Consider the following 24,027-nt stretch of genomic DNA (forward strand, 5'->3'; position numbering starts at 1 on the left):
AAAAAAATGTAAATGTTCAGTTAAATGGTAAATTATGGTTTATCTAATTGATGGGGTATATATAGCTATGTAAAAATGTAAAATGGTATATGTAAAGAATTGGCAGTAATATTGGAAAGCATATTTTTTTTTTATGAAAAAGGCTACCAGATTGTATCATAGTGATACATAGCCCCCAAAAAGGAAAACTTAGGCACTTTTATAATCAAACTAGAGTTATTGGTAAAAGGTTTTTGGGGTAGTGGGAGCACAGGTTTCTTTTTTCATCTTTCTCTATTGATTTTTTAAGAGTCCAAAACCCTGAATTTTTTTCAACCTGGTATCCATTTCAATGGGTTTCAGATTCCAGAGTAAATCATTTTATACCCAAAACTAAAGCAAATTGCCTTTATAAATAAATATTCCATAAAAATAAAGCATTATTGTCTTAGTTTCTGATATGATAGTTTTTGGATTATTAACCCATGAAAAAGAGTCATGAAAAAGCAACGTTAGTGCTTTTTTATTGCCAATTATAGGGACAAGGAATTCACTTGAGCTGTCTGATTTCTTTCAAACTACTTATATGATAATTTATCATCTTTAATTTGTAAATAACATTTATTTGCATTACTAAGTATTTAAATCATTGTTAATGTTTTGAAATACTTAAATCTTATTTATTTTTATATATAATGCTGTCATGATTCACAAAGGATTTAAGTCTGTTCATAAAGATGTATATAGAATTGCAAGGCAGAAAATTTTTAAGAATCATTTGTTAGAGGTGAGTGACCATTTTGACTCTTAAGCTTTTCATCTTCCTACCTGAAAGAAATGCAGTCATTTAAAATTATTCAATGGCTGCTTTAAAACCAGTGACTTAGGAGAAAATATGCATCCCTGATACTTAAACCAGAGAAAAAGGCCTTTCTTGGGTCCTCAAAGAAAGAACATTTTACAAGCCAATAACTAATATCCTCAAAAACATCCTTACAGAATGCAGAGCAGTAGGTTTCATGTAGCTAACTATATTATGTAGCACCCACCAATATATGTACAACAGTGACATCCTAATCAAATCCATTTGAATTAGCAGTAACTCCAGATTTTATAAGCATGAATATTCAATTAAATAAAAGATGAAAATTAATATCAGACGAATACTTTTTAGGCAGTGTCTCTGAGGGCCACAGATTATATACTAGTTAACAACATTTTCATATAACTCTAGTTATTTTCCTTTTTCTTTTGGCTCTTAATTAACTTCAAATTACCAAACTACTTTGGAAATAATCATTAATTATAAAGATATTATTATATACTAGAATTTATCCCATAATAAATACTTAAGCTAGTTAAGGACACTTAAACTTTCAATTTACTATAGTCAGAGATGCTGCAACTCACACACCAGGGGTGACTTTATTGACTGTCATATCTAGGACAACCCACTTTCCAATAATTGTCTCTAGGACAACCCACCTTTCAATGGATTTAGATTTGACTGATTATGTTTTTTATCTTCAGTCTTTAGAAGATGGCTGATCAGGATTAGTGGATCAACCTGTGGCTGTGGAACAACCTGAAATGAAATGATCTGTGTGATTAATAACCCTGATAATGTAGTTTCATGTTGCTGTGCACAAAGCAGTAAAAACTACCCAGACAGCTAAGTTTATAAAATCTCCCAGAAATTGGAATTGGTGAACAATACTTGAACATAAACTAAAGAACTTTCTAAGTTCCTAAACAAAAGGAAAAAGGAGGGAAGAAAATAGATATAGCAGGTAGTCAGCCAGTGTGATCAGATTAACTGTTGTGTAAAGGAATAATAAAATATATTTTATCAGAGCTATTAGGAGATATAAAAAATTAGGTTTAAAAAGCAAATATACCAGAATTTATATACATATATATAATTATTGCATTGTCAGTTTGTAAGCTGTATATTTGTCTCAATAATTCTTTAATTGGTCAAGAACGTTTTGGAATTTCTTTATGGGAGTTGCTTTGATCCATTTTATAATGCCACATTGTCTTAGAAGCCTGATTTGAGGTAATGTGAATGATGTTAAGACATCACTAAACATCTGATTTCTTTAACTCAGTTTTAGGGCTGATTATTATAGTAGCTTGGTGACTTAAAATTTCAGTCATGGGAATATCGATACTTATTATATGGAGTTTGTTTTTTGAAGAATGTAATAATTATCTCATTTGTAATTAACAATCTATCACCTTTAGAAAATGTGTAATTTAAAGTTTTATATATTTGCATATATAATCTTTATTTTTAGGACATGGACCTTATACGTTTCATCATCAACTGCTTTAAAGTTTATTACCCTAAATACCTCTGTAAGTAACTTACTGCTTTATAAGACTATAATATATAAAAACTGTAGACAATGTCTGTGAATTGTGGAACATCATATTATAGATACTCATACCCGAAACATTGTTCTTTGATGAAGTATTTTAAATGTGTTCACAGAAGTGTAAGTACACAGGTACAAGGAAAAAGTCTTCATAAATAATGCTAGTTTTTTTCTGTATTTTTAAGAGTTTAAGTTCTGAACTGTTTGCATCGCATGCTATTATACATGCAGGGACATAAAAACATACATTTCCAAGACTATTCCATTTTTCTAATCTTTCCATTTAGAAGTTCATTTAAAATAATATTTATTATATTGAACTCTTTTTTGCTATTTAAAAACTGTCATTGGAGCAGATGTAGCTCAGTGTTTGAGCACCTGCTTCCCATGTACAAGGTCCTAGGTTCAATCCCCAGTACCTCCTTAAAAAAAAAGTTGTCCTTAAGAAAATACTTGGCTAGAATGTACTACATTCGAATCTGGAATTTGGAGTTTGCTTTTGTTTTTTAATTGTGACTCTTTCATAAATTACCTGAATGAAGAACTCCTAAATCTTATATATTCATTTTTTGTTTGTTGGGTTTATATGATTGTTTCCCCCTGGAGAAATCAAGGTATCACCACACATAGTCAAATGTATTTAATACCAGTAGGTTGAAAGTGAAAAGATGGAAGACAGACAAGGGGGCGGGAAGGGGGAACATCAGAAAATGGAAAACGTACAGGTCTGCCTGAGCAAACCCCTGGCAGATACCATAATTACGGTCCTTTGGGATTTGTGACTCAGGTGACACTAAAGCATAAAATCACCAAATCATCTTATTGCACATGCTTTCACAATATTGATATTAATGTGAAGTGAGGAACAGACAAAAAACTTGATGGGTATCAATGGTCAATGCCACCTCTAGTCTTTGTATTTATCTCTCTTCAGAGAGAACTGGTGAATGTCTTTAGTTAAAGAGAATGACCAATGTAACTGGTATCTAATTTGGGGAACTATCGGGATCTGCAGTTCCTTCCTTGAGTTCTTCATTTATCTGGCATATATCTTGATTCGTTCAGGAATGTTGAGCATTGCCAGTCAGTGATCAGTTGGGAATCACTACTATTATTTACAAAATGAAAATAAAAAACCCTCTTCTTTATTGAAATATCTAAAGGAGTTTGTGAGGAGCCACTTATAAATAGTATAAATGTCATTAATATCTTATAAAAGATATCCAAGATCTTTTTGAAAAAGCTGTTAATAAATTCATGGATCTATATAAAAATGAGTTAGAATGCTATTCATTTCAATTATCTAGAGATAATGTATATATTTCACCTATATAATATCAATTCACAGACGAATCTTGTAGCTTTTTAAATTGATTATGCCTCAAAATCTGTCATGGAATATGACTGTTATATCTTAAACTCAAGCCCAGATCTTTTCAGGTATATCTCAGGTGATGACTGAGGTATTAAGCATCAGGGTACTTCTTTGCAGATAATTTGTTTGTTACAATGTACTTTAATTGTCCTACGTTAATATAAATACTCTAGGTGGTTCTCTGCTCAGAGAAGAATGAAATTACGTTTTAATTCATCCAGAATAGAAGAATGATTTAGATATCAAAGATCCTTTTTGTGGTTTCTAGTTCTTTCTCACAGTTGTTAGTAGTGCTGTTTAATATCATCATCTCAGTATGAAAATATTACTTCAGATACTTTGGAATTATTTATTGGCTTCCTGGAGCTCAAAATGTTTTTTTTTTAAAGTAGAGACCATTTTAATTTTTGTTTCTTCAAACATATTGATTCATCTATTAAGAAGGGTTTGCAACTGTGAGTGTAGTTTAACAATATAATCTCTACAAAATTAGACTTTGAAATCATTTTAAGTCAGTGGCCTTCTGCATGAACACATGATGTGCCATAACCATAGACTCCATTTACCCACCTAACTGTTTTCTTTCATACCTTTCTGCAAACAACCCAAGCAGCAAATGAACAAAAGATCAGGCTATTTGCCAAAGGACAGTGATGGTGCATTATTCATTACCCACCAGCAGTTCTCCTGGGTGGGCCCCTCACAGTTGTGAGATGTTAGTTCTGTTCTAGCTCCACTCACACTTCACTGAATTAGATCTCAGTCAACTAGCTCAGTTAGTTGTATCTAGGTGAGTAGCTTTTTCTAGACTAAGCATAAGTGATGTTATTACAGAGCTACGAAGACACATGCAATAAATTTTTCTTTTTGTCTTTCAGCAAAAATAGTGATCTTTGATATGCCTTGGATAATGAATGGTGAGTTTATTACTTATACTTTCCTAAAATCTCCATTTTCCTTTTTCCTTTACTTTTCCAGTCTGACCATATTTTACAGTTATTTTTATTAATGCTCTTACTATGCTCAACATGTACCCTTAGAGGTGGAGCTAGAATGCTAAAAGGCTATTCCTAAGCAAACCATTCTACCCCTAGGCTATGGGGATGCCCACTAATGTTCTCTAAAAACAGCCTCGAGGTGTTCAACCATTCAGGTACAACTGTGGCCAGAAGTCTCAGTTTGTCACCCACATATGGGGTATGTCACAGAATACAGGCCTTGAGTAGGTGGTCTTACTGGCTTCAGGTGTTCAGGAGGAAGATGAGATGAATCTGAAACTCACTCCAAATCCCTGTCATCACATGACCCCTGAGACAGTCATGATTTTTTACCAGTAAACACACACACACAGTTTACCAATTTTAAAATGATTGTAATTTTAATATTATTTTCAGAATGTGCATTTCCATTTTTGCTTGCAAAACTCAGTTGTTAAGTAGAAAAACAAGAGAAAATGAATTAGACCAAAAGCTAGTTCTTTCAAATGATCAGTAAAGTTGACAAACCTTATAACTAAATTGACCAAGAGAATGAATCAAGACTCAAATTATTAAAATCAGGAATGAAAGAGGACACATCACTATTGACCTTAGAGAAATAAAAAGGATTATAAGGGAATATACTATGAGAAATTGTATGCCAAGAAAGTAGATAGCCTAGATGAAATGGAAAAATTCCTAGAAAGACACAAACTATTGAAACTGACTCAAGAAGCAATAAAAATTCTGAGTAGACCTATAACAAGTGAGAAAACTAAATTAGTAACCAAAAAAACTTCCTCCCAAAAAACCCCAAGCCCAGATGGTTTCATGGGGCAATTCTACAAAAGTTTAAAGAATCAATACCCATCCTTCACAAGCTCTTCCAAAAAATAGAACAGGCGAGAACATTTTCCATCTCATTTGTGAGGCTAGTACATTCCTGATACCAAACATCACAAGAAAACTACAAACTAATATCTTTTATGGATATAGACACCTACATCCAGAACAAAATACTAGTAGACTGAAGTATATAAAAGGATATCATATAAAAAGGCAGCATATAAAAAGGATTATACATCTATTACCAAGTGGGGTTTATTCTAGGAATGTAAGGGTGTTCAGTATAAGAAAATTAACGGGCGGCAGACTTGGCCCAGTGGTCAGGGCGTCCATCTACCACATGGGAGGTCCGCGGTTCAAACCCCGGGCCTCCTTGACCCATGTGGGGCTGGCCCATGTGCAGTACTGATGCGTGCCATGCAGTGGTGTCCCCCGCGTAGGAGAGCCCCTCATGCAGGGAGTGCGCCCCTAAGGAGAGCCGCCCAGCGCGAAAGAAAGTGCAGCCTGCCCAGGAATGGTGCCGCACACACGGAGAGCCGACACAACAAGATGACACAACAAAAAGAAACACAGATTCCTGTGCCGCTGACAACAACAGACGCGGACAGGGAAGACGATGCAGCAAATAGACACAGGGAACAGACAACCAGGGTGGGGAAGGAGGGGAGAGAACTAAATAAATAAATAAATCTTTAAAAAAAAAAATTAATGGACTGTACACATTAATAGGATAAAGGGGAAAACCCATGACCATCTCAATAGATGAAGAAAATTTTACAAAATCAAATGCCCTTTCATGGTAAAAACACTGGATAAGCTAGAAATAGATGGAAACTTCCTCAACCTGATAAAGGGCATGAATGAAAATCCCACACCTGATACCATACTTAATGTTAAAAGAATTGAATTCTTTCCCCCCTAAGACAGGGATATTTGCTCTCAACACTTGTTTTCTACATTGTACTGAAGATTCTAGCCAGAGGAGTTAGGCAAGAAAAAGAACTTAAAGGCATCCAGAAAACCAGTCTCTTTGTTTGTGGATGACATGATCTTAGATAGAGAAATCCTAAGGAATCCAATTTAAAAATCAAAACTAATAAATGAATTCAGGAAAGTTGTAGGATACAAAATCATTCTACAAAATCAATTGTATTTCTATATACTAGCAATGACTAATCCACAAATAAAATTAAGAAAACAATTCCATTTATAATAGCATCAAAGTCAAAAAGATAAAATACTTAGAAATAAATTTAACAAAAGAAGTACAAGACTTGTATACCAAAAACTACAAAAAAACCATTGAAAGAAATTAAATACCTAAATAAACATATCTTGAATTCATGAATTAGAAAGACTTAATATTGTTAAAGATGACAGTAATTCCCAAATTGATCAGTAGAGTCAGTGCAGTCCCTATCAAAATCCCAGATGCCTTTTTGGCAGAAATTAAGCTGATCCTCAAATTCATACAAAATTACAAGTTGTCCTGAATAAACAAAATAATCTTCAAAAAGGGAGAACAAAGTTGGCGTGTTCATACTTCCCAATTAAAGCAGTGTGATACTGGCATAAGGATAGACATGTATTGATAATAGAATAGAATGGAGAGTGCAGAGATAAACCCTAATATTTATGGTGATTTGATTTTCACCATGGGTGCCAGGACAATTCAGTGGGGAAGAAATAATCTTTTTTTAACGAATGGTGCTAAGACAATTGGATATCCACATTCAAAAGAATGAAGTTGGACCCCTTCCTCACATCATATACAAAAACCCAAAACAGACCAGAGACTTACATGTAAGAGCTAAAACTATAAAAACCTTTAGAAGAAAGTATGGGAGTAAATTTCTTTTTATTAAGCAGTGGCTTCTCAGATATGATACCAAAAATACAAGCAATGAAAGAAAAAGTAGAAAAATTGGACTTCTCAAGATTAAAAACTTTAGTCCCTCAAAGGACACCATCAAAAAAATGAAAAGGCAACCCTCAGAATGGATAAAAATATTTGTAAATCATAAATCTGACAAGGGACTTGCATTCAGAATATATAAAGAACTCTTTAAGTTCAACAATAAAAAGGCAAACAACCCAGTTTAAAAAATGGGCAAGGGACTTGAATAGACATTTCTCCAAAAAAGATTTACAATTGGCAAAGAAACACATAGATCTTCAACATCATTAGTAATTAGAGAAATGCAAGTCAAAGCCACAGTGAGATATCACTTCATACCCACCAGGATGCCCATAATAAAAAAGAGATGGTAGGTGATTGGCAAGGATGTAGAGAAAATCAAACCCTCAGATATTTCTGGTGAGAATGTAAAATGGTACAGCCACTTTGGAAAACAGTTTGTCAGTTCCTCAAAAAGTTTAAAACACAGAGTTTCCATATGACCTGGCATTTCTAAGCCTAGGTATATATCCAGAAGAATTGAAAACGTATGTCTCTGCAGAAACATATGTACACAAATGTTCATAGCAGCATTGTTCATAATAGCCAAAACGTGGAAACAACTCAAATGCCTATCAGTTGATGAATGAATAAACAAAGTTTGTATATCCATAAAATGGAATATTATTCAGCCATAAAAAAAGAATTAAGCATCAATACATGCTGTAACATGGATGAATCTTGAAAACAGGTTACATGAACAAAGCCAGTCAGAAAAAAAGCCACATGTTTTATGATTCCATTTATGTGAAATGTCTAGAAGAGGCATATCTATAGAAAGATTAGTGGTTGCCAGGGATGGGGATAGTGGAATAGGGAGAGATTGCTAATAGGTGAGAGTTTCTTTTTGGGGCAATGCAATTGTACTAAAATTAAATAGTGGTGATGGTTGTGCAACTCTGTGAATATACTTTTTAAAAACCACTGAATTATCTATGTATCTCTTATAAATAAAAAATATATTTTTAAAAACCACTGAATTCTGTACTTTAAAAGGTGTATTTTATGTTATGTGAATTTAAGTGTTATATACAAAATTTTAAAGCATAATTAGCCAAAGTAAAAATGTAATTTCCTAAGGTACTATTTAATGTTTATCAGGTTGTTTGAATTCTTAATTTCTTTTCATTGACACTTACGCAAATTTAATACAGTATTCCTCTTCATTTCTTAAAAATGTGCTTTCAGTATCATGGTGGAAATGAAGTTTAAGAAATTAAGTATAAATAATAAGAAATGGCATGACAGAACAAGATTGTAGTGACTAAACAGCCATATTTTCTAACAGTTTATTTTTGCAGATCCCATGGGTTCCCCACAACTGTATAAGCTGCAGGGCCAGGGTAAAAGGCAGACAATATTAGACTGGGGAGGGAAATCTGGGTAGTTGGTTCCCCCAGCCTCAGAGTGGCTCATATCGATGAGGAGGGCTGTTTCCTTCTCTTCCTGACTTCCCATTTGAGAAGTTCCTCAGACTGGGGTAGATCACACCAGGAGGTAAGCAACCTAATGACGCTCCATACCACTGTGCAGTTAATTCCCTGAAGCACATTGCACTTTGATTTAGTGTCTGGAAACCTTAGAAGTTGGGTTCTTTGATGGAGTTGTTGAGAAGCAAAACCTTTATAAATTTATTAATAAACATCAAGAGTAATCTTCCTGAATCTTCGTGCAACATTTGAAATCCATAAGGGACAGTGACAATGTTAACACCAACAGGAACCTAGAGAACATTAATTATCATGCCATTTAAAGATAAATATTAACAGATTATAACCCAAACTATTTTCAGAAGACCTGGGTTAGCACATAAAATAAGTAAATTGAAAAGGAGAATGAAAAAAATTCAATGAAGTAACTTTTTCCTTCAGCTGCCTTCAAAATTGTGAAAAGTTGGATTGGTCCAGATGCAGTGAATTTGTTGAAGTTTACAAGTAAAAATGAAGTCCAGGACTATGTCAGTGTAGAATACCTGCCTCCCCACATGGGTGGAACTGTAAGTATAGTACTTGAAACTTTTACAAAATAATACTGGATATTGCTCACTAGGGTATGTTCATTCTTTAAAGAAGAAAGAAAACAGTATCATACCATCCAAAGAAAGATCACAGATATCCCAAGCAAAAAATATTACAGGCCTTTTTTATTATTTAAGTTGTTAAATTTTTATTTTTTGAAGAGTTAATATATTTACATGGGCTATACTGAAAAGTTATAAAAATATTCAGTAAAAGACTCCCTCCCACTCCTATTCCCAACTACTCTGTTCCCCTTCCCAGTTGCATTTCTTATATTTATTTCCAGGGATATGTATTGTATAGATAAGCAAATAAATATATGTAATTCTTCCTCCCATCTCTTTTAAACACATAGTGTGATCATACACAATTGGGCTTCCTGCTTTGTTCTTCACAACCTGTCTTAGAGATCCTTCCAAATCAATATGTGAAGAACTTTCTTTTTTTTTCAATAAAGAAGTGGGTTTACAGAACAATCATACATAAAATACAGGATTCCCATATACCACCCTATTATCCTCCTTACTTTGATGTGGTACAGTTTTTACAATTGATGAAAGCACATTTTTGTAACAGCTCTATTAACTTACTCTTGTTTATGGCTACATAGTATTCCAGTGTCTAAGGGGAACCATAAGTTATTTAATTCCCTTCTGATGTGACTTTAGTTTGCTTCCAGTTGTTTACTGGGTAGACAATTGAACAGTCTTTTTAATTTAAAAGATATTATGAAGTATATACTATCAAGAATTGTTTGAAATTATTTTACTTCTCAAATAAGAGGCCAAGACTAGGAAGGTGCATGTTAAATTTGTAATATTACATAAAAATTAAATATATTGTGATAATGATTATTTTCTTGCATAAACTGAAAGCCTATGTATGGATTTGGTATGCATTAGGTTAACTTGATTGAGCAATTTGAATTTTTTGACTTTTATGATCTACTTTGTACACCGCCTACCTGTCAAAATTGTATTCAACAGAACCAAGGACTAGCAAGTTGAAAAGTTTTGGTGTGTCCTTTTGTTTCTTTTCTTTGGCTAGAAAAAACATGAGCTAATATTTTTAATTTGAAGTTTGTGCTTTCCTATTCTGAAGCTTTATGATTTCACATTTTAACCTAGAAAAAACGAATATGGTTCGTTTAAAGTACTACTCATAGTTAAAATAGCAATTTTATTTGATATATCATTTTTAATAATTTTCCCAAAGAATTATCCCTTAAAAGTAATAGCGTTTAGTAAAAATGACATTTATTTCCCTTCTCTGTTGTTATTAGTGGTATATTTTTTTCAAGATTGTAATCAAAATTGTATCAGGTCTGCTGTTTCTTTAACGTAAACTTTTAAAGTTTTTTTTCCTCCCAAAAGTAACACATACATGCTATTCCTACAAAGCAAACAATGCATAAGAGTGAAAAGTATGCCATAACAGTAGTCAGCCCCCAGTCCCACTTCCTAGAGGCATGCACTGCTGTCAGATTTTCTATTCTTCTGGAGATAGTCTGCCCATTATATTTCTTAACACAAATGGTCACATACCAGATCCGTTGTTCTGCACCTTGGTTTTTTTCCCCACATTGTTCATTTTGTGGATTATACCACATGAATTCATAGAGGTTTGCCTCATTTTTTAAACCATTGCAGAGTACTTCATTGTATGGATATAACATAATTTATTTGATCAGTTCTCTTGTGACCTTTAGTTGCTTTCTAATCTTTCGGCCTTACTAATAGCACTGCGGAGGCTCTCCTTGTAAATAACACCAAGCACAGAGCTGCATATAGCAAGTACATGTCTGGGTTACACTTCTAGAAGTCAGGTTGTTGTGTCAATGAGTATACTGAGTTTTTCATTTTGATAGTTGTTGCAAATTTCCCTCCAGAGATGCTGTGCCCATTTACTTTACACTTCTACCAGTAATGTGTGAGAGCCTGCCTCACAACCTTGCTAACACGACATATTGCCATCTTTGTGGTCTTTGCCAGGCTCAGGTGAAAAATATTTTATTGTGGTTTTAATTTATATATTTTTTTATTACAAGAGACATTGAGCTTTTGTTTTTTAATGATTTCAGTCTTTTTCTATAAACTCTATCATTCCTTTACCCTTGCTCTTTTGAGTTATTAGTCTTTTTTATATTGATTTGTAAATATTAACAAAAGCCGTCTTTTGTTTCTGATGTGTTTTTTTTTAAGTATTTTTCCATTTGTGACCCTTTAAAAAAACAACAACTAGATTTTCTGTTTTTACGTATTTTTGGTTCATTGGTTGTGGGTTTTTGCTTCTTTGTTTTTCCATACAGAAATATTTTCTTTTAGTGTGATCAATTTTTATCAGTATTTCTGTGGTTTCTAGGTTTCGTGCTATGTTTTAAACAGCCTTGCCTACTTAAGTATTGTTTTTTTCCCTTAAATCCTCCTGTGTATGCTAGAGTTTATATGACTTAGACAGGCACACATACATATATGCACACATACACGTGCACATGTTTTTATACCTTCCCCCATTTAAAATTCTTTTTTGGTGTAAAGAGTGAGCTAAAGATCTAACTTTTCTTTTGTAGAGTCTAGCCAGTTTTGCTATCTTTCCCTTTCTGGCTTAGAATCCCTCCTTTATTTTAAATTTTACTTTCTGTTTTCTTGGCCAAAGTTAATGAATTTTAAATTCTTTATGAGAATCATTTCTCTAACTACCTCTTAGCAAGCTGACACAAGATTCTTTCCTTTTAGGATCCTTTCAAGTATAGCTATCCACCACTAGTAGATGATGACTTCCAGACACCATTGTGTGAAAATGGACCTATTACCAGTGAGGATGAAACTTCCAGTAAAGAAGATATAGAAAGTGATGGTAAAGAGACCTTGGAAACAGCTTCTAATGAAGAACAAACAACTCTTCTAAAAAAGGTAATTTTAAGATCAAATGAAATTGAGTCAAAAATTGTAGTCCAGCCCCAGTTCTACCACTAGCCAGCTATGTAATTTTGGGGAAGTCACTCGACCAGCTGCCCTTTAGCATCTTTGAATGTAGAAAAAAAGAGGCAGGATGGAACTAGGTGACTAATAGAGTCATTTTGGTATATAAAAGACTGATTCCATGCTTTTGTATAAAAATGAATAAAATGTGTCTGGAAGGAATTGTTTTCTTTCTAAAAGATTCTAAGATGATTAATTTAAAATTTTACCTTTATTCCTCTATCTTATTTTTTTAAGAGCACCCATTGTCACTCTCTTTAGACTTCCTACTTTAAATAGCCTTAAAATAACTTAGGACAAAAAAAAATAGGGACATTAAAAAAGATTGATAAGGGAGGGCATATGTTACATTTATTATTTTTATTGTTTTACTATCATAGTAACCTACTTAGAGTAGGCACTCATGTTCATGGTCATGTTAATATATGTTAACTATATCATTTATATATAGTAAACGTGTGTTCAAGATTACAATTTGGATTGAATCAAAATAATATTTACTTTTTGACCTAATGACCTGCCCAACTTTTAGTGTGAAACAAATTTCTTCAGTTTTCTTTCTTCATAATTGTTTCTGTCTTTAGATTAACCCAACTGAACCTACTTCCAAAGCAGAAGAGAATGAAAAAGTTGATTCAAAGATGAAAGCTTTCAAAAAACCATTGAGTGTGTTTAAAGGGCCCTTATTGCACATCAGGTAATAGTTGGAGATTTTATTAGTTGAAGATTTTATACTTTTATAACAAATCTTGATCATCCTCAGTAAGCTGCAAACTGAAGAAAACTTCTCTTCTATACTGTTTTTGAAACTGGGAATTCAAAAATCAGAGGTTATCTGAAGACTCACTGTAGTTTTCAGACACAGTTGATAGTTTTAGGTACGTTTTTATTATTTATTCCATTGAATTTCTGTAAAGGGCCCTCATTACACATCTGGTAATAAATGTGAATATTCACATATTAGCATTAAATCTGAGCAACATCTAATTTCTTCATATTCCTAATACTATTATACTTACACAAATTCAGGGATACCAGAAATGACTTTGAAGTAAACATTCATCAGTTTGACTTCCAAAAGCCAAAGTTGAACCAGAAAAATAGGTTTTTTACTAAAGATAAATTTTAGTACATCTCAATTTTTGTTGCTATGTTATTCTACCTAAAGGATTCAAGGTTGTTTCTTTCATAATTATGTGAAGACCTCCTTCTCACTAATAATGCTTTTTCAAAAAACTTTTTATTTTAAAATACTTTCAAATTTATAGGACAGTTACAAAAGTAATACAAGTCCCATGCAGGGTACTCCAACATACACCTATCCCTCCAGATACCCAAATTCACCAATTCTAACATTTTGCCACCTTTGACATTCTATCCATCAGTCTATCAGTCTGTCTATCCATCTATCCATCTGCCTATTAATCCATTTTCTGAGCACTTGAGTGTACGTTGTATGCATCATTCTCTTCGAACACTTAATACTGCCATGTTCATTACCTAAAGTGCAAGGATATTCACTTACATAACCACCTTAAATGCAGTCATCAAGATCAAGAAATTTACTATTGATAGAAAGCTTATAGTGTGTATTTAAGTTTTTTCACATGTCCCAATAATGTTCCTTTGTTCCTTTTCTTCTCCCTTGCTAGATCCTATCCAGGATCATGTATACATTTAATTGTCATTGTCTGTTTAGTTATTCTTTCTTTCTTTTTGTTTTTTTAATTGTGGGAACATATATCCATCAAACTTTTGCATCTCAACCACTCCGTGAATTAATACCATTCAGTGGAATTAATCTCACTTGTAATACTGCAGTACCCTCACCATCTTCCTTTACTAAAACTTTCTCATCTCCCAAAACAGAAAACCTACACCCATTATGCATTAACTCCCCAGTCCCCCTGACCCCACCCCTGGCAACCTGCATTATAATTTCTGTCTCTACAGCTTGGACATTTTCCACTATTTTCTTTGTAGTTGCCATGGGGCTTAAATTTAACATTCTATATCTATAACAATCTTGTTTGTTTTGATACCAACTTCATTTCAATAATATACACAAACTATTTTCCTATACCCCTTTGTCCCCCCACCTTGATGTAGTTCACAAATTACATATTTATGTATTATGCATATAAACCCATTGATTTATCCTTGCATTTTATGCATTTGCCTTTTAAATGCTGTGGGAAATTCAAAGTGGAGTTACAAAACAAAAACACAGTAAGGCTGGCATTTATATTTACCCATGCCATTAACTCTTACCAGAGATCTTTATTTCTTCATGCAGCTTCAGTAAATTGTCTAGTGTTCTCTCCTTTCAACCCACAAAACTCTAGAATCTTTTGTGGGACATATCTAATGGTAACAAATTCCCTCATCTTTATTTTCCCACTATCTTCTTGCCTCTGTGGTTTCCAATGAGAAATCAGCACTTAATCTTAACTGAGGCTCCTTTGTTTTGATGCGATGTCTCTGTCTTGTAGCTCTCAGATATTCTTTCTTTGGCATTTGAAAGTTCAATTATAACATGGTACAGTATGGTTCTATTTGGATTTGCACTGTATGAAGTCCATTGAGCATCTTGGATGTATATATTTATCTCTTCTGTGAAATTTGGGAAGTTTCTAGCCATTATTTCTTTGAATATTCTTTCTTCCCCTTTCTCCCTTTGTTCTCCTTCTGGGACTCCCACAGTGCATATATTGGTATGCTTGATGGTGTCCCACAAGTTCCTCAGGCTCTGTTCACTTTTCTTCATTCTTCTTTCTGCTCCTCAGACTGGATGCTTTCAATTATCTTATCTTCAGGTTCACTGATTCTTCTTTCTGCCAGCTCCAATCTGCTGCTGAATGCCTCTAGTGAAGTTTTAATTTCTGTTAAAAAATTAACTGTGGGGGGGGGGGGGGAGAGGGGGGGTGGGGGGGTGGGGTTGAATGGGACCTCACATATATATTTTTAATGTAATATTATTACAAAGTCAATAAAAAATAAAAAAATTAAAAAAAAAAAAAATTAACTGTGGTCTTCAGCTCTGTTTGGTTCCTTTTCATAATTTCCATCTCTCTACTGATACTCTCTTCATGTTCATGTATTGTTTCCTGATTTCTTTTAGTTCTTTGTTCATGTTTTCCTTTAGCTCTTTGAGCATATTTAGGACTGTATTGTTTAAGTCTTTGTCTGGTATGTCCCAGGTCTGGTCCTCCTCATTGATGGTTTCTAATGCTTTAATCTTCTCCTTCACCTGGGACATTGCTTCCTATTTCTTTGTATGTTTTGTAATCTGTTGTTGAAACCTGAACATTTTGATATTTTACAGTGTTTCCACTGGAATTTAGACTGAGGCATCTGTTCCTTAAGCCTGTATGCAGCTAGTGTTATGACAGAGCTTTCCTTGAATGCCAGGCAGTAACTAAAAAACAAAGAAGGGATTTTACTGTTTAATACAGTTCTTCCTTATGGTTCTCACCCCAAATTTTATTTCTGTTTATCCTCCTCCCTATTACTTAGAAAAAGTCTTTTTATCATTAAGTAAGAATTTATTCTGTTACTTGAATATATCCCTAATGGTCTTTGTTTTTAAGTTATGGTGCTCTCTGTTGATGTATAAAAATAATGCCGCATTCTAATCAATTTGTTGTTAGATAAAGATGAAGCAGTGATACCTTCCTGCTTCAGTTGTTATCTATAACATTCCTAAGAGTTTAAATAAGTGCATCTTAAGATCATACTGATTATATTAATAGCACTAATTTAGAATCTTCCTAATCTTCTCTTCCTGTTCTTCCTGTTTTGCTTTTGACCTGGAGGGGGGAATCATGGGACTTCTTAATCAGTAAGAAGGTTGTATTGAATCAGTAAGGTTAAAGTACAAAGTGTATTAAGTAATTGTGTTGTAGTCTTACCTTTTTTGATGAAATTTCTATACAAATGGGCATAAAATATTAACAGTGTTTTTCTTCAAGCTTATGATTAGTTTGTCATTTATTCTACATCATGACTTATATTTTTGTCACTCATATAGCCCAGCAGAAGAATTGTATTTTGGAACTACAGAATCGGGAGAGAAGAAAACTTTAATAGTGTTGACAAATGTAACTAAAAATATAGTGGCATTTAAGGTAAATATTTTAAAGATAATCCTGTGAAAATTTGACATAGGAAGAGGTTTCAGATGTAATTGAATGATCATTTTAAAATTAAACCATGTTTTTACATACGATATTTTAAATCTTATATTTAATTTAGATTTGGCCACTAGGATATTCTGGATGTGCTTTGCTTATGAACTGTTTTGTAATTGCTGAACACTATTGTGATATATATTCTTATGTACATTGAGTTTTCTTAATTTGTATCAAACTAAGGCAATTAATAGGATAAATATTAACAAATGGATTAATTTTTATGTATGAGGAATGCTAAAGGACAATGGAATTTATGAGTATCTTTTTAAATAGATCAAGATACTTTTTTCATTTGGTGGGTTAAATACATCCTATATTCATAACCACTAAAGTTGCTTTGTAAACTCTGTCCTTTGATAACTGATTTTTTTAAAGTTGTTTTTAAGCTTTCCCACCAAAAATATAAAAGTTATTATGTGACTACTGTGTTTATAAACAGGTGAGAACAACCGCTCCAGAAAAATATAGAGTCAAGCCAAGCAACAGCAGCTGTGAACCTGGTGCATCTGTTGATATAGTTGTATCTCCCCACGGGGGTGAGTTGCCATGTGCTGGCCACAGTAGGTGGAATCTGGGGTAAGGAGTTGAGTCAGCAGAGCTGGGCCTCTGGCAGTGTCTGCCAGAGTATGTCTGACAAGCCTGGGAGAAGGCAGATAGCAATACAAAATGGGCAGCCACAAGGTGAGCCAAGTCCCCTCACCCTCACTGGATGAATCTGTTTTCTCATATGTAAAATGAGATTTTCAGATGGGCTCTAAAGCTTTCCAGCATTAAAATTTAATTGTTCTTTAACAAGTAAAATCCTTTAAAATGATCACAAATGTAGCTGATTTTCCAAAAATAATCATTTGCCATTTTTAGAACTCTGCTTTTTTAATGTAGATCCATTATTCTTTTTTTCCTTAATGTTGTATTCTAGAATAATGCTTTAATCTACATATACAACTCTTTTTAAAGATTCCTGTTTATATGATAAATTACCCTTTTGAAATGCAGGTTTAACAGTCTCTGCACAAGACCGTTTTCTCATAATGGCTGCAGAAATGGAACAGTCATCTGGCACAGGCCCAGCAGAACTGGCTCAGTTCTGGAAAGAAGTTTCCAGAAACAAAGTGATGGAGCATAGGTATGCTTTTGACTCACAAGATCTCGAGTGTGTGGTGGGCAGAATCAGAAAGAGAAATGTGCCTACGTGGGCTAGACAGATGGCCCATCCTTCCTGGATTTGGCAGATATTCGAGTGTCTAGAGTGGGCCAGGATCTCTGTGAGGCTCTGGGCATGCCAAGATGAATGAGACCCAGAGTTTCTCAAAAAGAGAGCTAATAGCAGAAACTCACTTGCAGGACAGTGCAAGAATCTGCATCTTATCAAAGTTACAAATGCAGATCTCTGTCCTGTTACTTCTTGTTGGGATGCTCACCTTATGTACTAGAAAGTTTGTTGCAGCATTGTTTGTGATAGTAAAAAGTTGGCAAGAAATACCTTAAATAATCACCAGCAAGCAATAGTGAAATTCATTTGACTGTTTCTTTACAAAGAGTACTCTGTGGCCATTCAAAAGAGTAAGGTAAGTCTGTCCCTTCTGACCTGGATAGATACCTGTGGTATATTATTAGGAAGAAAAATAATCTGGTCACAGAGAAATCTGTATGACATTATCCTTTTTAAGGAAACCTCTGCAGGTATTGATATCTACATGTATGTGTATGTATGCTTGTTTGTTAGGTAGTGATAAGTGCCTTGAAAAGATACACAAGAAGAGCAGTGGGGAGAATGGCAAAGAGTATGTTTTGGGGTTTTGTTTTGCTTTGCTTTGTTTCATTTACTGTAGTATTCCCATTGTTAATAGCACTGGTCCACAACTGGGGACAAGCTTGCCCTCCCCACCCCCCAGCAGATGTTTGGCAGTGTCTGGCGACCTGTTTGGTTGTCACAGCCGGGTGCAGTTGGCATCTAAGCATTGAGGTCCAGGTCGCTGCTAAACATCCCACAGTCTATGAGACATCCCTGCTATACCACAGAATTGCCTGGCCCAAAATGTCACTGGCCACACTGATGACATTTGAGAAGAACCTGAAGGAATAACAGGGGAAAGAGCTTTCAGGCAGAGGGAACAACAAATGAAAAAGGAGTGTGTTTGGCATGTGAGAAACAGGAGGTCCGAGTAGCTTGAATCAAGTGAGGAGGAAGAGTAGTGGAAGATGACATCAGAGAGATGGTAGGAAGCTGGAACATCATCAGAGGGAGGCATTTTGATTTGGAGATGCGCAACAGTCAGACATCAAAGGGTGCAGAGCAGAGCCATGAGGTGACCTGGCCTATCCTTTAAAAAGGATTGTACTGGGGACTAGGTGGAAGAGAAGGGTGGCTATAGGTAATCATGGGCAAAATCGTAGTATTGAGTGAACACTCAAATAGAACTTATTGTGAGCCAGCCCTGTCCTGAGTTCTTTACATTTATTTACTCAGCCATTAAAACAACCCTATGAGATAGGTATTCTTATTTTTCTAATTTCTAGATAAGAAGTTAGAAACCTAGTAATGGTCATGAAGATTTTATTTAGCCATAAAAGCAATGGAAGAATGCAGGCATGGCTGGAACACAAAGAGTGAGGGGACCCGTATTAAGAAAGTCAGAAAGGAAGTTGGAGAGGCAGACAGGAGGCCATTAACATAAAACCAGTAAGGCATGGATGCGATCAAATCTACCTTTGAAAAGATCACCCCATTTGCAATGGAGTTAATAGACTGGAAGAGAGAAGAGTAGATCCAGGGGACAAGTTTATTTCAGTTGTCTCAGCAAGGAGGTAGGAGGAAAACCAATAAGTGAGTTCTGTTATGACTGTCAAGGAAGCTCAGAGAAGAGGACATTTCACAAGGAGGAAACACTCAGCAGCATTACACCCATAATACTCAAGGAAGGATCAGGTGTCAACAGTGTTCATTGGTGTTGATGTTATAGAAGGTCATTGATGACCTAGAGGAGCGCTCTTAGAATCAGCCAGAGGCCACATGCCAGAGGAGCCAGATGCTGAGAAAAAGGAGGTTGTAAAACTGTTCTGGAGGATTCACTGGTGGGGTGGGGCCCCAGGGAGTATTTGGAAGGCGAAATGTGTAGATGAAGAGGTGGTTTTGTTTTGGGTTTTGTAAGGGGAGAGATTTGAGCATTGTTTTTTTGTTTATTTTTTGTTTTTTTTTCAAAGTTAACTTTTTTTCTTCTTTATTTTCTTGTAAATGTTACATTCAAAAAATATGAGGTCCCCATATACTCCCCACCCCACCCACCCCACCTCTCCCATATCAACAACTTCTTCCATCATTGCAGCACATCCACTGCACCTGGCAAATACATTCTGGAGCACTGCTGCACATGGACAGTGGTCCACATTGTAGTCCACACTCTCCCCCAGTCCACCCAGTGGGCCACGACAGGACACACAACATTCAGCATCCATCCCTGCAGCACCATCTAGGACTCAGGATTTGGAGTTGAGCATTGTTTTGGATCAAGGATCATTGGAGGAGGAGAGGTCATATACAAGATAGACAATTGACAGTGAAATTCCTGAGAAGGCTGAAAGGGCAAAGATGGAAAGCAGAGGTAGAGCATTAGCCTGCCTCAGGGGGAAGGAAGGGATGCAGATGTAGTTGAAGCTCAGATTGGTTTGACTTGTTTTTTGATCAAGTACTTACATATTTAAATGACGTTAAGTCCAAAGAACTGCTACTACAAGTAGAAAGGAGACAGCTTTATTAACAGTATAACAATTGGTGAATTAGGCAACACTAAGAAAAAGCAGGTGCTCCAAAGTATTTGGGGAACATTGAGAATTTATAGTCCAAATAAAAAGGAAATGGTGATTGTCAGGTGAATCTGTTTTAGCAGCTTATTGGAACATTGAAGCAAAAGGAAACTTGTTGGAAACAGATTGGTCAGACCTTAGGCCTTTTATTCTTGTCCTGTTTCCTGTAAGTCTCATACTGCAAGCTACACATTCCTGAAGTATGACTGCATCAGTACGGGATGTCTACCTTTGTACACCTCCTTTACTGGGAGCTGTTTTGTAACCCAGGGTCTGAAGATCAATTTAGAGTTCCTTTAACACTTCCCGCTTATCATCAAGATCATTGGTAGAAAGCATCACTGACGAAGATTGAGTTTGTGCTGTTCCATGGTGCTAGGGCAGTATCCTAGGTGTCCACATAGCTGGAAAGGTCCAATGTCCTATCCTACAGAGGAGGGAATATGTTACAGAGCTATTGCCAGCTGAGGTACCACTGGGAAAATGAATTTCATCAAAGGTCAGTGTATTAGGGTTCTCTAGAGAAACATAACCGACAGGAGATATTTATAAATAGTATGAGATTTTATAAAATTCTCTCACATGACGGTGGGAATGGACACACAAGTACAAGTTCCACAGGGCAGGCTGCAAACCAGGGGCTCTGATGAAAGTCCTTGATGAGTTCTCAGAAGATGTTGGCTGTTGGAAGTAGAGCTGGGAATTCTTCCTGAATGCTGAAATCACTTCCCCTTTTAAGGCCTTCAACTGATTGGATAAGATGTCACTCATTGCTAACTGCAATCTCCTCAATTGATTGTAAATGTAACCAGCCATCTATGCAGTCAACTCACTGATAATTAAAGTCCATGAAATGTCCTTGTATATGTTAGCCCAGTTCTTGCTTGACCAGACTGGACACCATTACCTGGTTGAGTTGACACATTAGCCTAACCATCACAGTCAGTGACAAGATTTCTGAAAGACAGGAGAGTAATGTTATTCATAGGAACAGGATTTTGGGGGTATTTATCAGAGGTTTTGTACTTAGTAAGGCATCGTAAGTCCAGACCTCGAGGTCAAAAGCCTGATTTCCCAGCCTGATTTTGAAATGATGGTTGAACTGTAGCCAATATTCTGGAAATAAAACAACAAATTATAGATACTGTGATGATTATAAGGAGGAAAAAGATTGACTATGTTTTAAATATGTCCCTAACCCAGTCTTCCTGTGATCTAAAATTCAAACAGCTAAAAAATCCCACGCCCAGGGAGTCCCTAATTCTTACAGCACCTAAATCTTTTCTTTGATGTCCTTAATGTTTTTTTTTCAATTTTGCTAGATTACATAAAAGCAGCATTGTTCCCCTAAAAAGCACATATCCCTCCTTGCTGTGCTATGAGGATATCAAGTGCCCTAAGGTTTTGTAGGACAACCTTTGCTAAGCTGTCTCCCTCACATTGTAAGTTCTCTTATGCCTTGATGGTATTATTAAAGGTGCCCTGAATAGTTTGACAAGTTTCAGGTGGCTTCTTCAAGTTGAAGAATTCCATGAAACTAAAATATCCTTCTCAGAAATTATATATGGACCTTTCAAGTAACAGGTTGTATTCTGTAGTGTCCTCTTTACGTCTAAAATGATTTTTAAGTTGATAAATGAAAGATCCTAAGTTGGCTACATTTTTTGTTTCCTAAGTGGCCCCTCTTCTGTAGGTCAGAGAGTAAAGACTGTTACTGCCTAAGTCCCACTCTATGCTGGTGATAAGGCTGTTATAGATATTCTTTCCACATAGGAAGAAATAGCCTGTGCTGGCCAGACTGAGAGTTAAAGTGGCTTTGTTCGTGCCTCTCTCATCCTCCAGAAATGGAGGAGTTTGCATCTTTATAAGCAAAGTCTGTGAAATTATGGGGTCTAGGGGAGTGTGAACAACAGGCATTGCAGTGTGGCTGATGGACTAGGCTGTGGGAATGATTATAAATGAGTGAAGTACTGTTAGGGACTTGTGTCCAAACAACGCCTGAAAATTGGTCTAGATAGATAGTATGGTTGTCAGTTATAGACAAGAATTATACTGTCATTCCAATGCTCTGAAGTTTACAATAGTAGAAAAGGCTGTTTCGTATAACTTGAAATGATAGTTGTCATTGTAGGGAGGATACCATTTGCCTTCCTCTTTGCCATACCAGAGAGTCTGATTACAAATGTTGGCTGGGATAGTACCTGAGTTAAGGTCCAGTGCCATTATCATTGTTTATGCAAAGAGAGAAATTCATTATAGTCTGGGCAGTTCATGTTCTGGGGGGCCCATTTTCTTCAAGAGTAAGATAAGTCCAGTGGGCAGCTCATTCTGATATTTGCCTTTTGTGCCCATCCCTTTTGTCCCATACTTGGTCTATGCAAAATAATCCTTTATGTATCTCTCCAGGTCTCAATGTCTGTGGGTACAGCTGATAACTGGAGCCCTTCTGTAGTGTCTTATTTAGCAATTTGATAGGTTGGCAGCCCTTTGTCTAGCTGGGGAAAAGGGATACTGAATGGGAAGAGAAAGAAAAGGAATGAATGCGTGTTTCTTGATTCACAGCTCTTAGGGAAAGTTGTCCACATTGGTTGTCATCTGCTTCTGGGCAATCTGAAACTCTTTTTAGGGTGAGTTTGAAGCCATCAGTGGCTGTAATTTTCTAAGGTTTATGAGGTGCTTGTTTAGCCACACATTGGTTGGTGAGGAAGAATTGGTAAGGTCCTTTGCATTGAGGTTCCAATGAGTTTTCAAATTGATGTCTTTTCCAGTACACAAACTCTCCAGGCTGCAGATTTTTTGGGATCAGTTGGAGTCAGGAACTGAGCCTTCTTCGACCTGTGAAGCATAAGCTCAAAATTAGTTCATTAGTACCTCACAAAATTTAAGAAGGTCTTGTTGGGCAATATTTGGGTCTGTAAACAATATATAAGGAAGTAGTAAAGGACTTCAAGTAACAATTTCTTGGAGGTTTGAGTTTGTTTTCCAAAGGGGATTGAATGAAGGTTGAACAGGACTAGTGGAAGGTATGGGTAATTCTAGAGAGTCACTAAGCTTGGCTAATTTACTGTTTGATTATCCCGTTGGTCCTTTCCACCAAGCCAGAAGATTGGGGGTGGCATGAGCAAGATAGCCTTTGATATACAGGGAGAACTCTGCATATGTCTTTAATTGTTTGTGCTGTAAAATAAGTGCCTTAATTACCATGAAGTTCTGTGGAGGCGCCCCAAGTTGGAATGATGTTTTTAAGGAGTTTCTTGATTACCCAATTGGCAGTAGCTTCTCTACAAAGGAAGGCTTCTACACAGTAAAAAATGTACAGATCATTACTAGCATATATTTAGATCCATCCATATGAAAGGAGATGCAGGATAAAATCCACTTGCCAGATTAGCATTGGCCCACATAGTAAAGGAAAATGTTGCACAGGAGACTTTAATGGCCTTCCTGGGTTGTATTGTTGACCCATATGACAAGAAGTATAGACCTGGTGAGCAATATTATAAAAGCATCTTCACC

At 35.5% G+C, this 24,027-nt stretch overlaps 1 protein-coding gene across 3 annotated transcripts in view; it reads left to right on the plus strand.

The window, feature by feature from the left end:
- Positions 1-24,027, plus strand: part of MOSPD2 (motile sperm domain containing 2) — a 74,491-nt gene that overhangs the window by 42,162 nt on the left and 8,302 nt on the right. For all 3 annotated transcript variants that reach the window (XM_058291802.2, XM_058291803.2, XM_071213011.1), the window contains 8 exons: positions 2,280-2,340; positions 4,614-4,652; positions 9,387-9,511; positions 12,269-12,445; positions 13,099-13,211; positions 16,545-16,641; positions 17,147-17,243; positions 17,704-17,833. In XM_058291802.2, the coding sequence (XP_058147785.1) occupies positions 2,280-2,340; positions 4,614-4,652; positions 9,387-9,511; positions 12,269-12,445; positions 13,099-13,211; positions 16,545-16,641; positions 17,147-17,243; positions 17,704-17,833 (839 nt within the window). The remainder of the gene's footprint in view (positions 1-2,279; positions 2,341-4,613; positions 4,653-9,386; positions 9,512-12,268; positions 12,446-13,098; positions 13,212-16,544; positions 16,642-17,146; positions 17,244-17,703; positions 17,834-24,027) is intronic.

This window comes from Dasypus novemcinctus, chromosome X, assembly GCF_030445035.2.
Source record: "Dasypus novemcinctus isolate mDasNov1 chromosome X, mDasNov1.1.hap2, whole genome shotgun sequence".
Classification (NCBI taxonomy): Eukaryota; Metazoa; Chordata; class Mammalia; order Cingulata; family Dasypodidae; genus Dasypus; species Dasypus novemcinctus.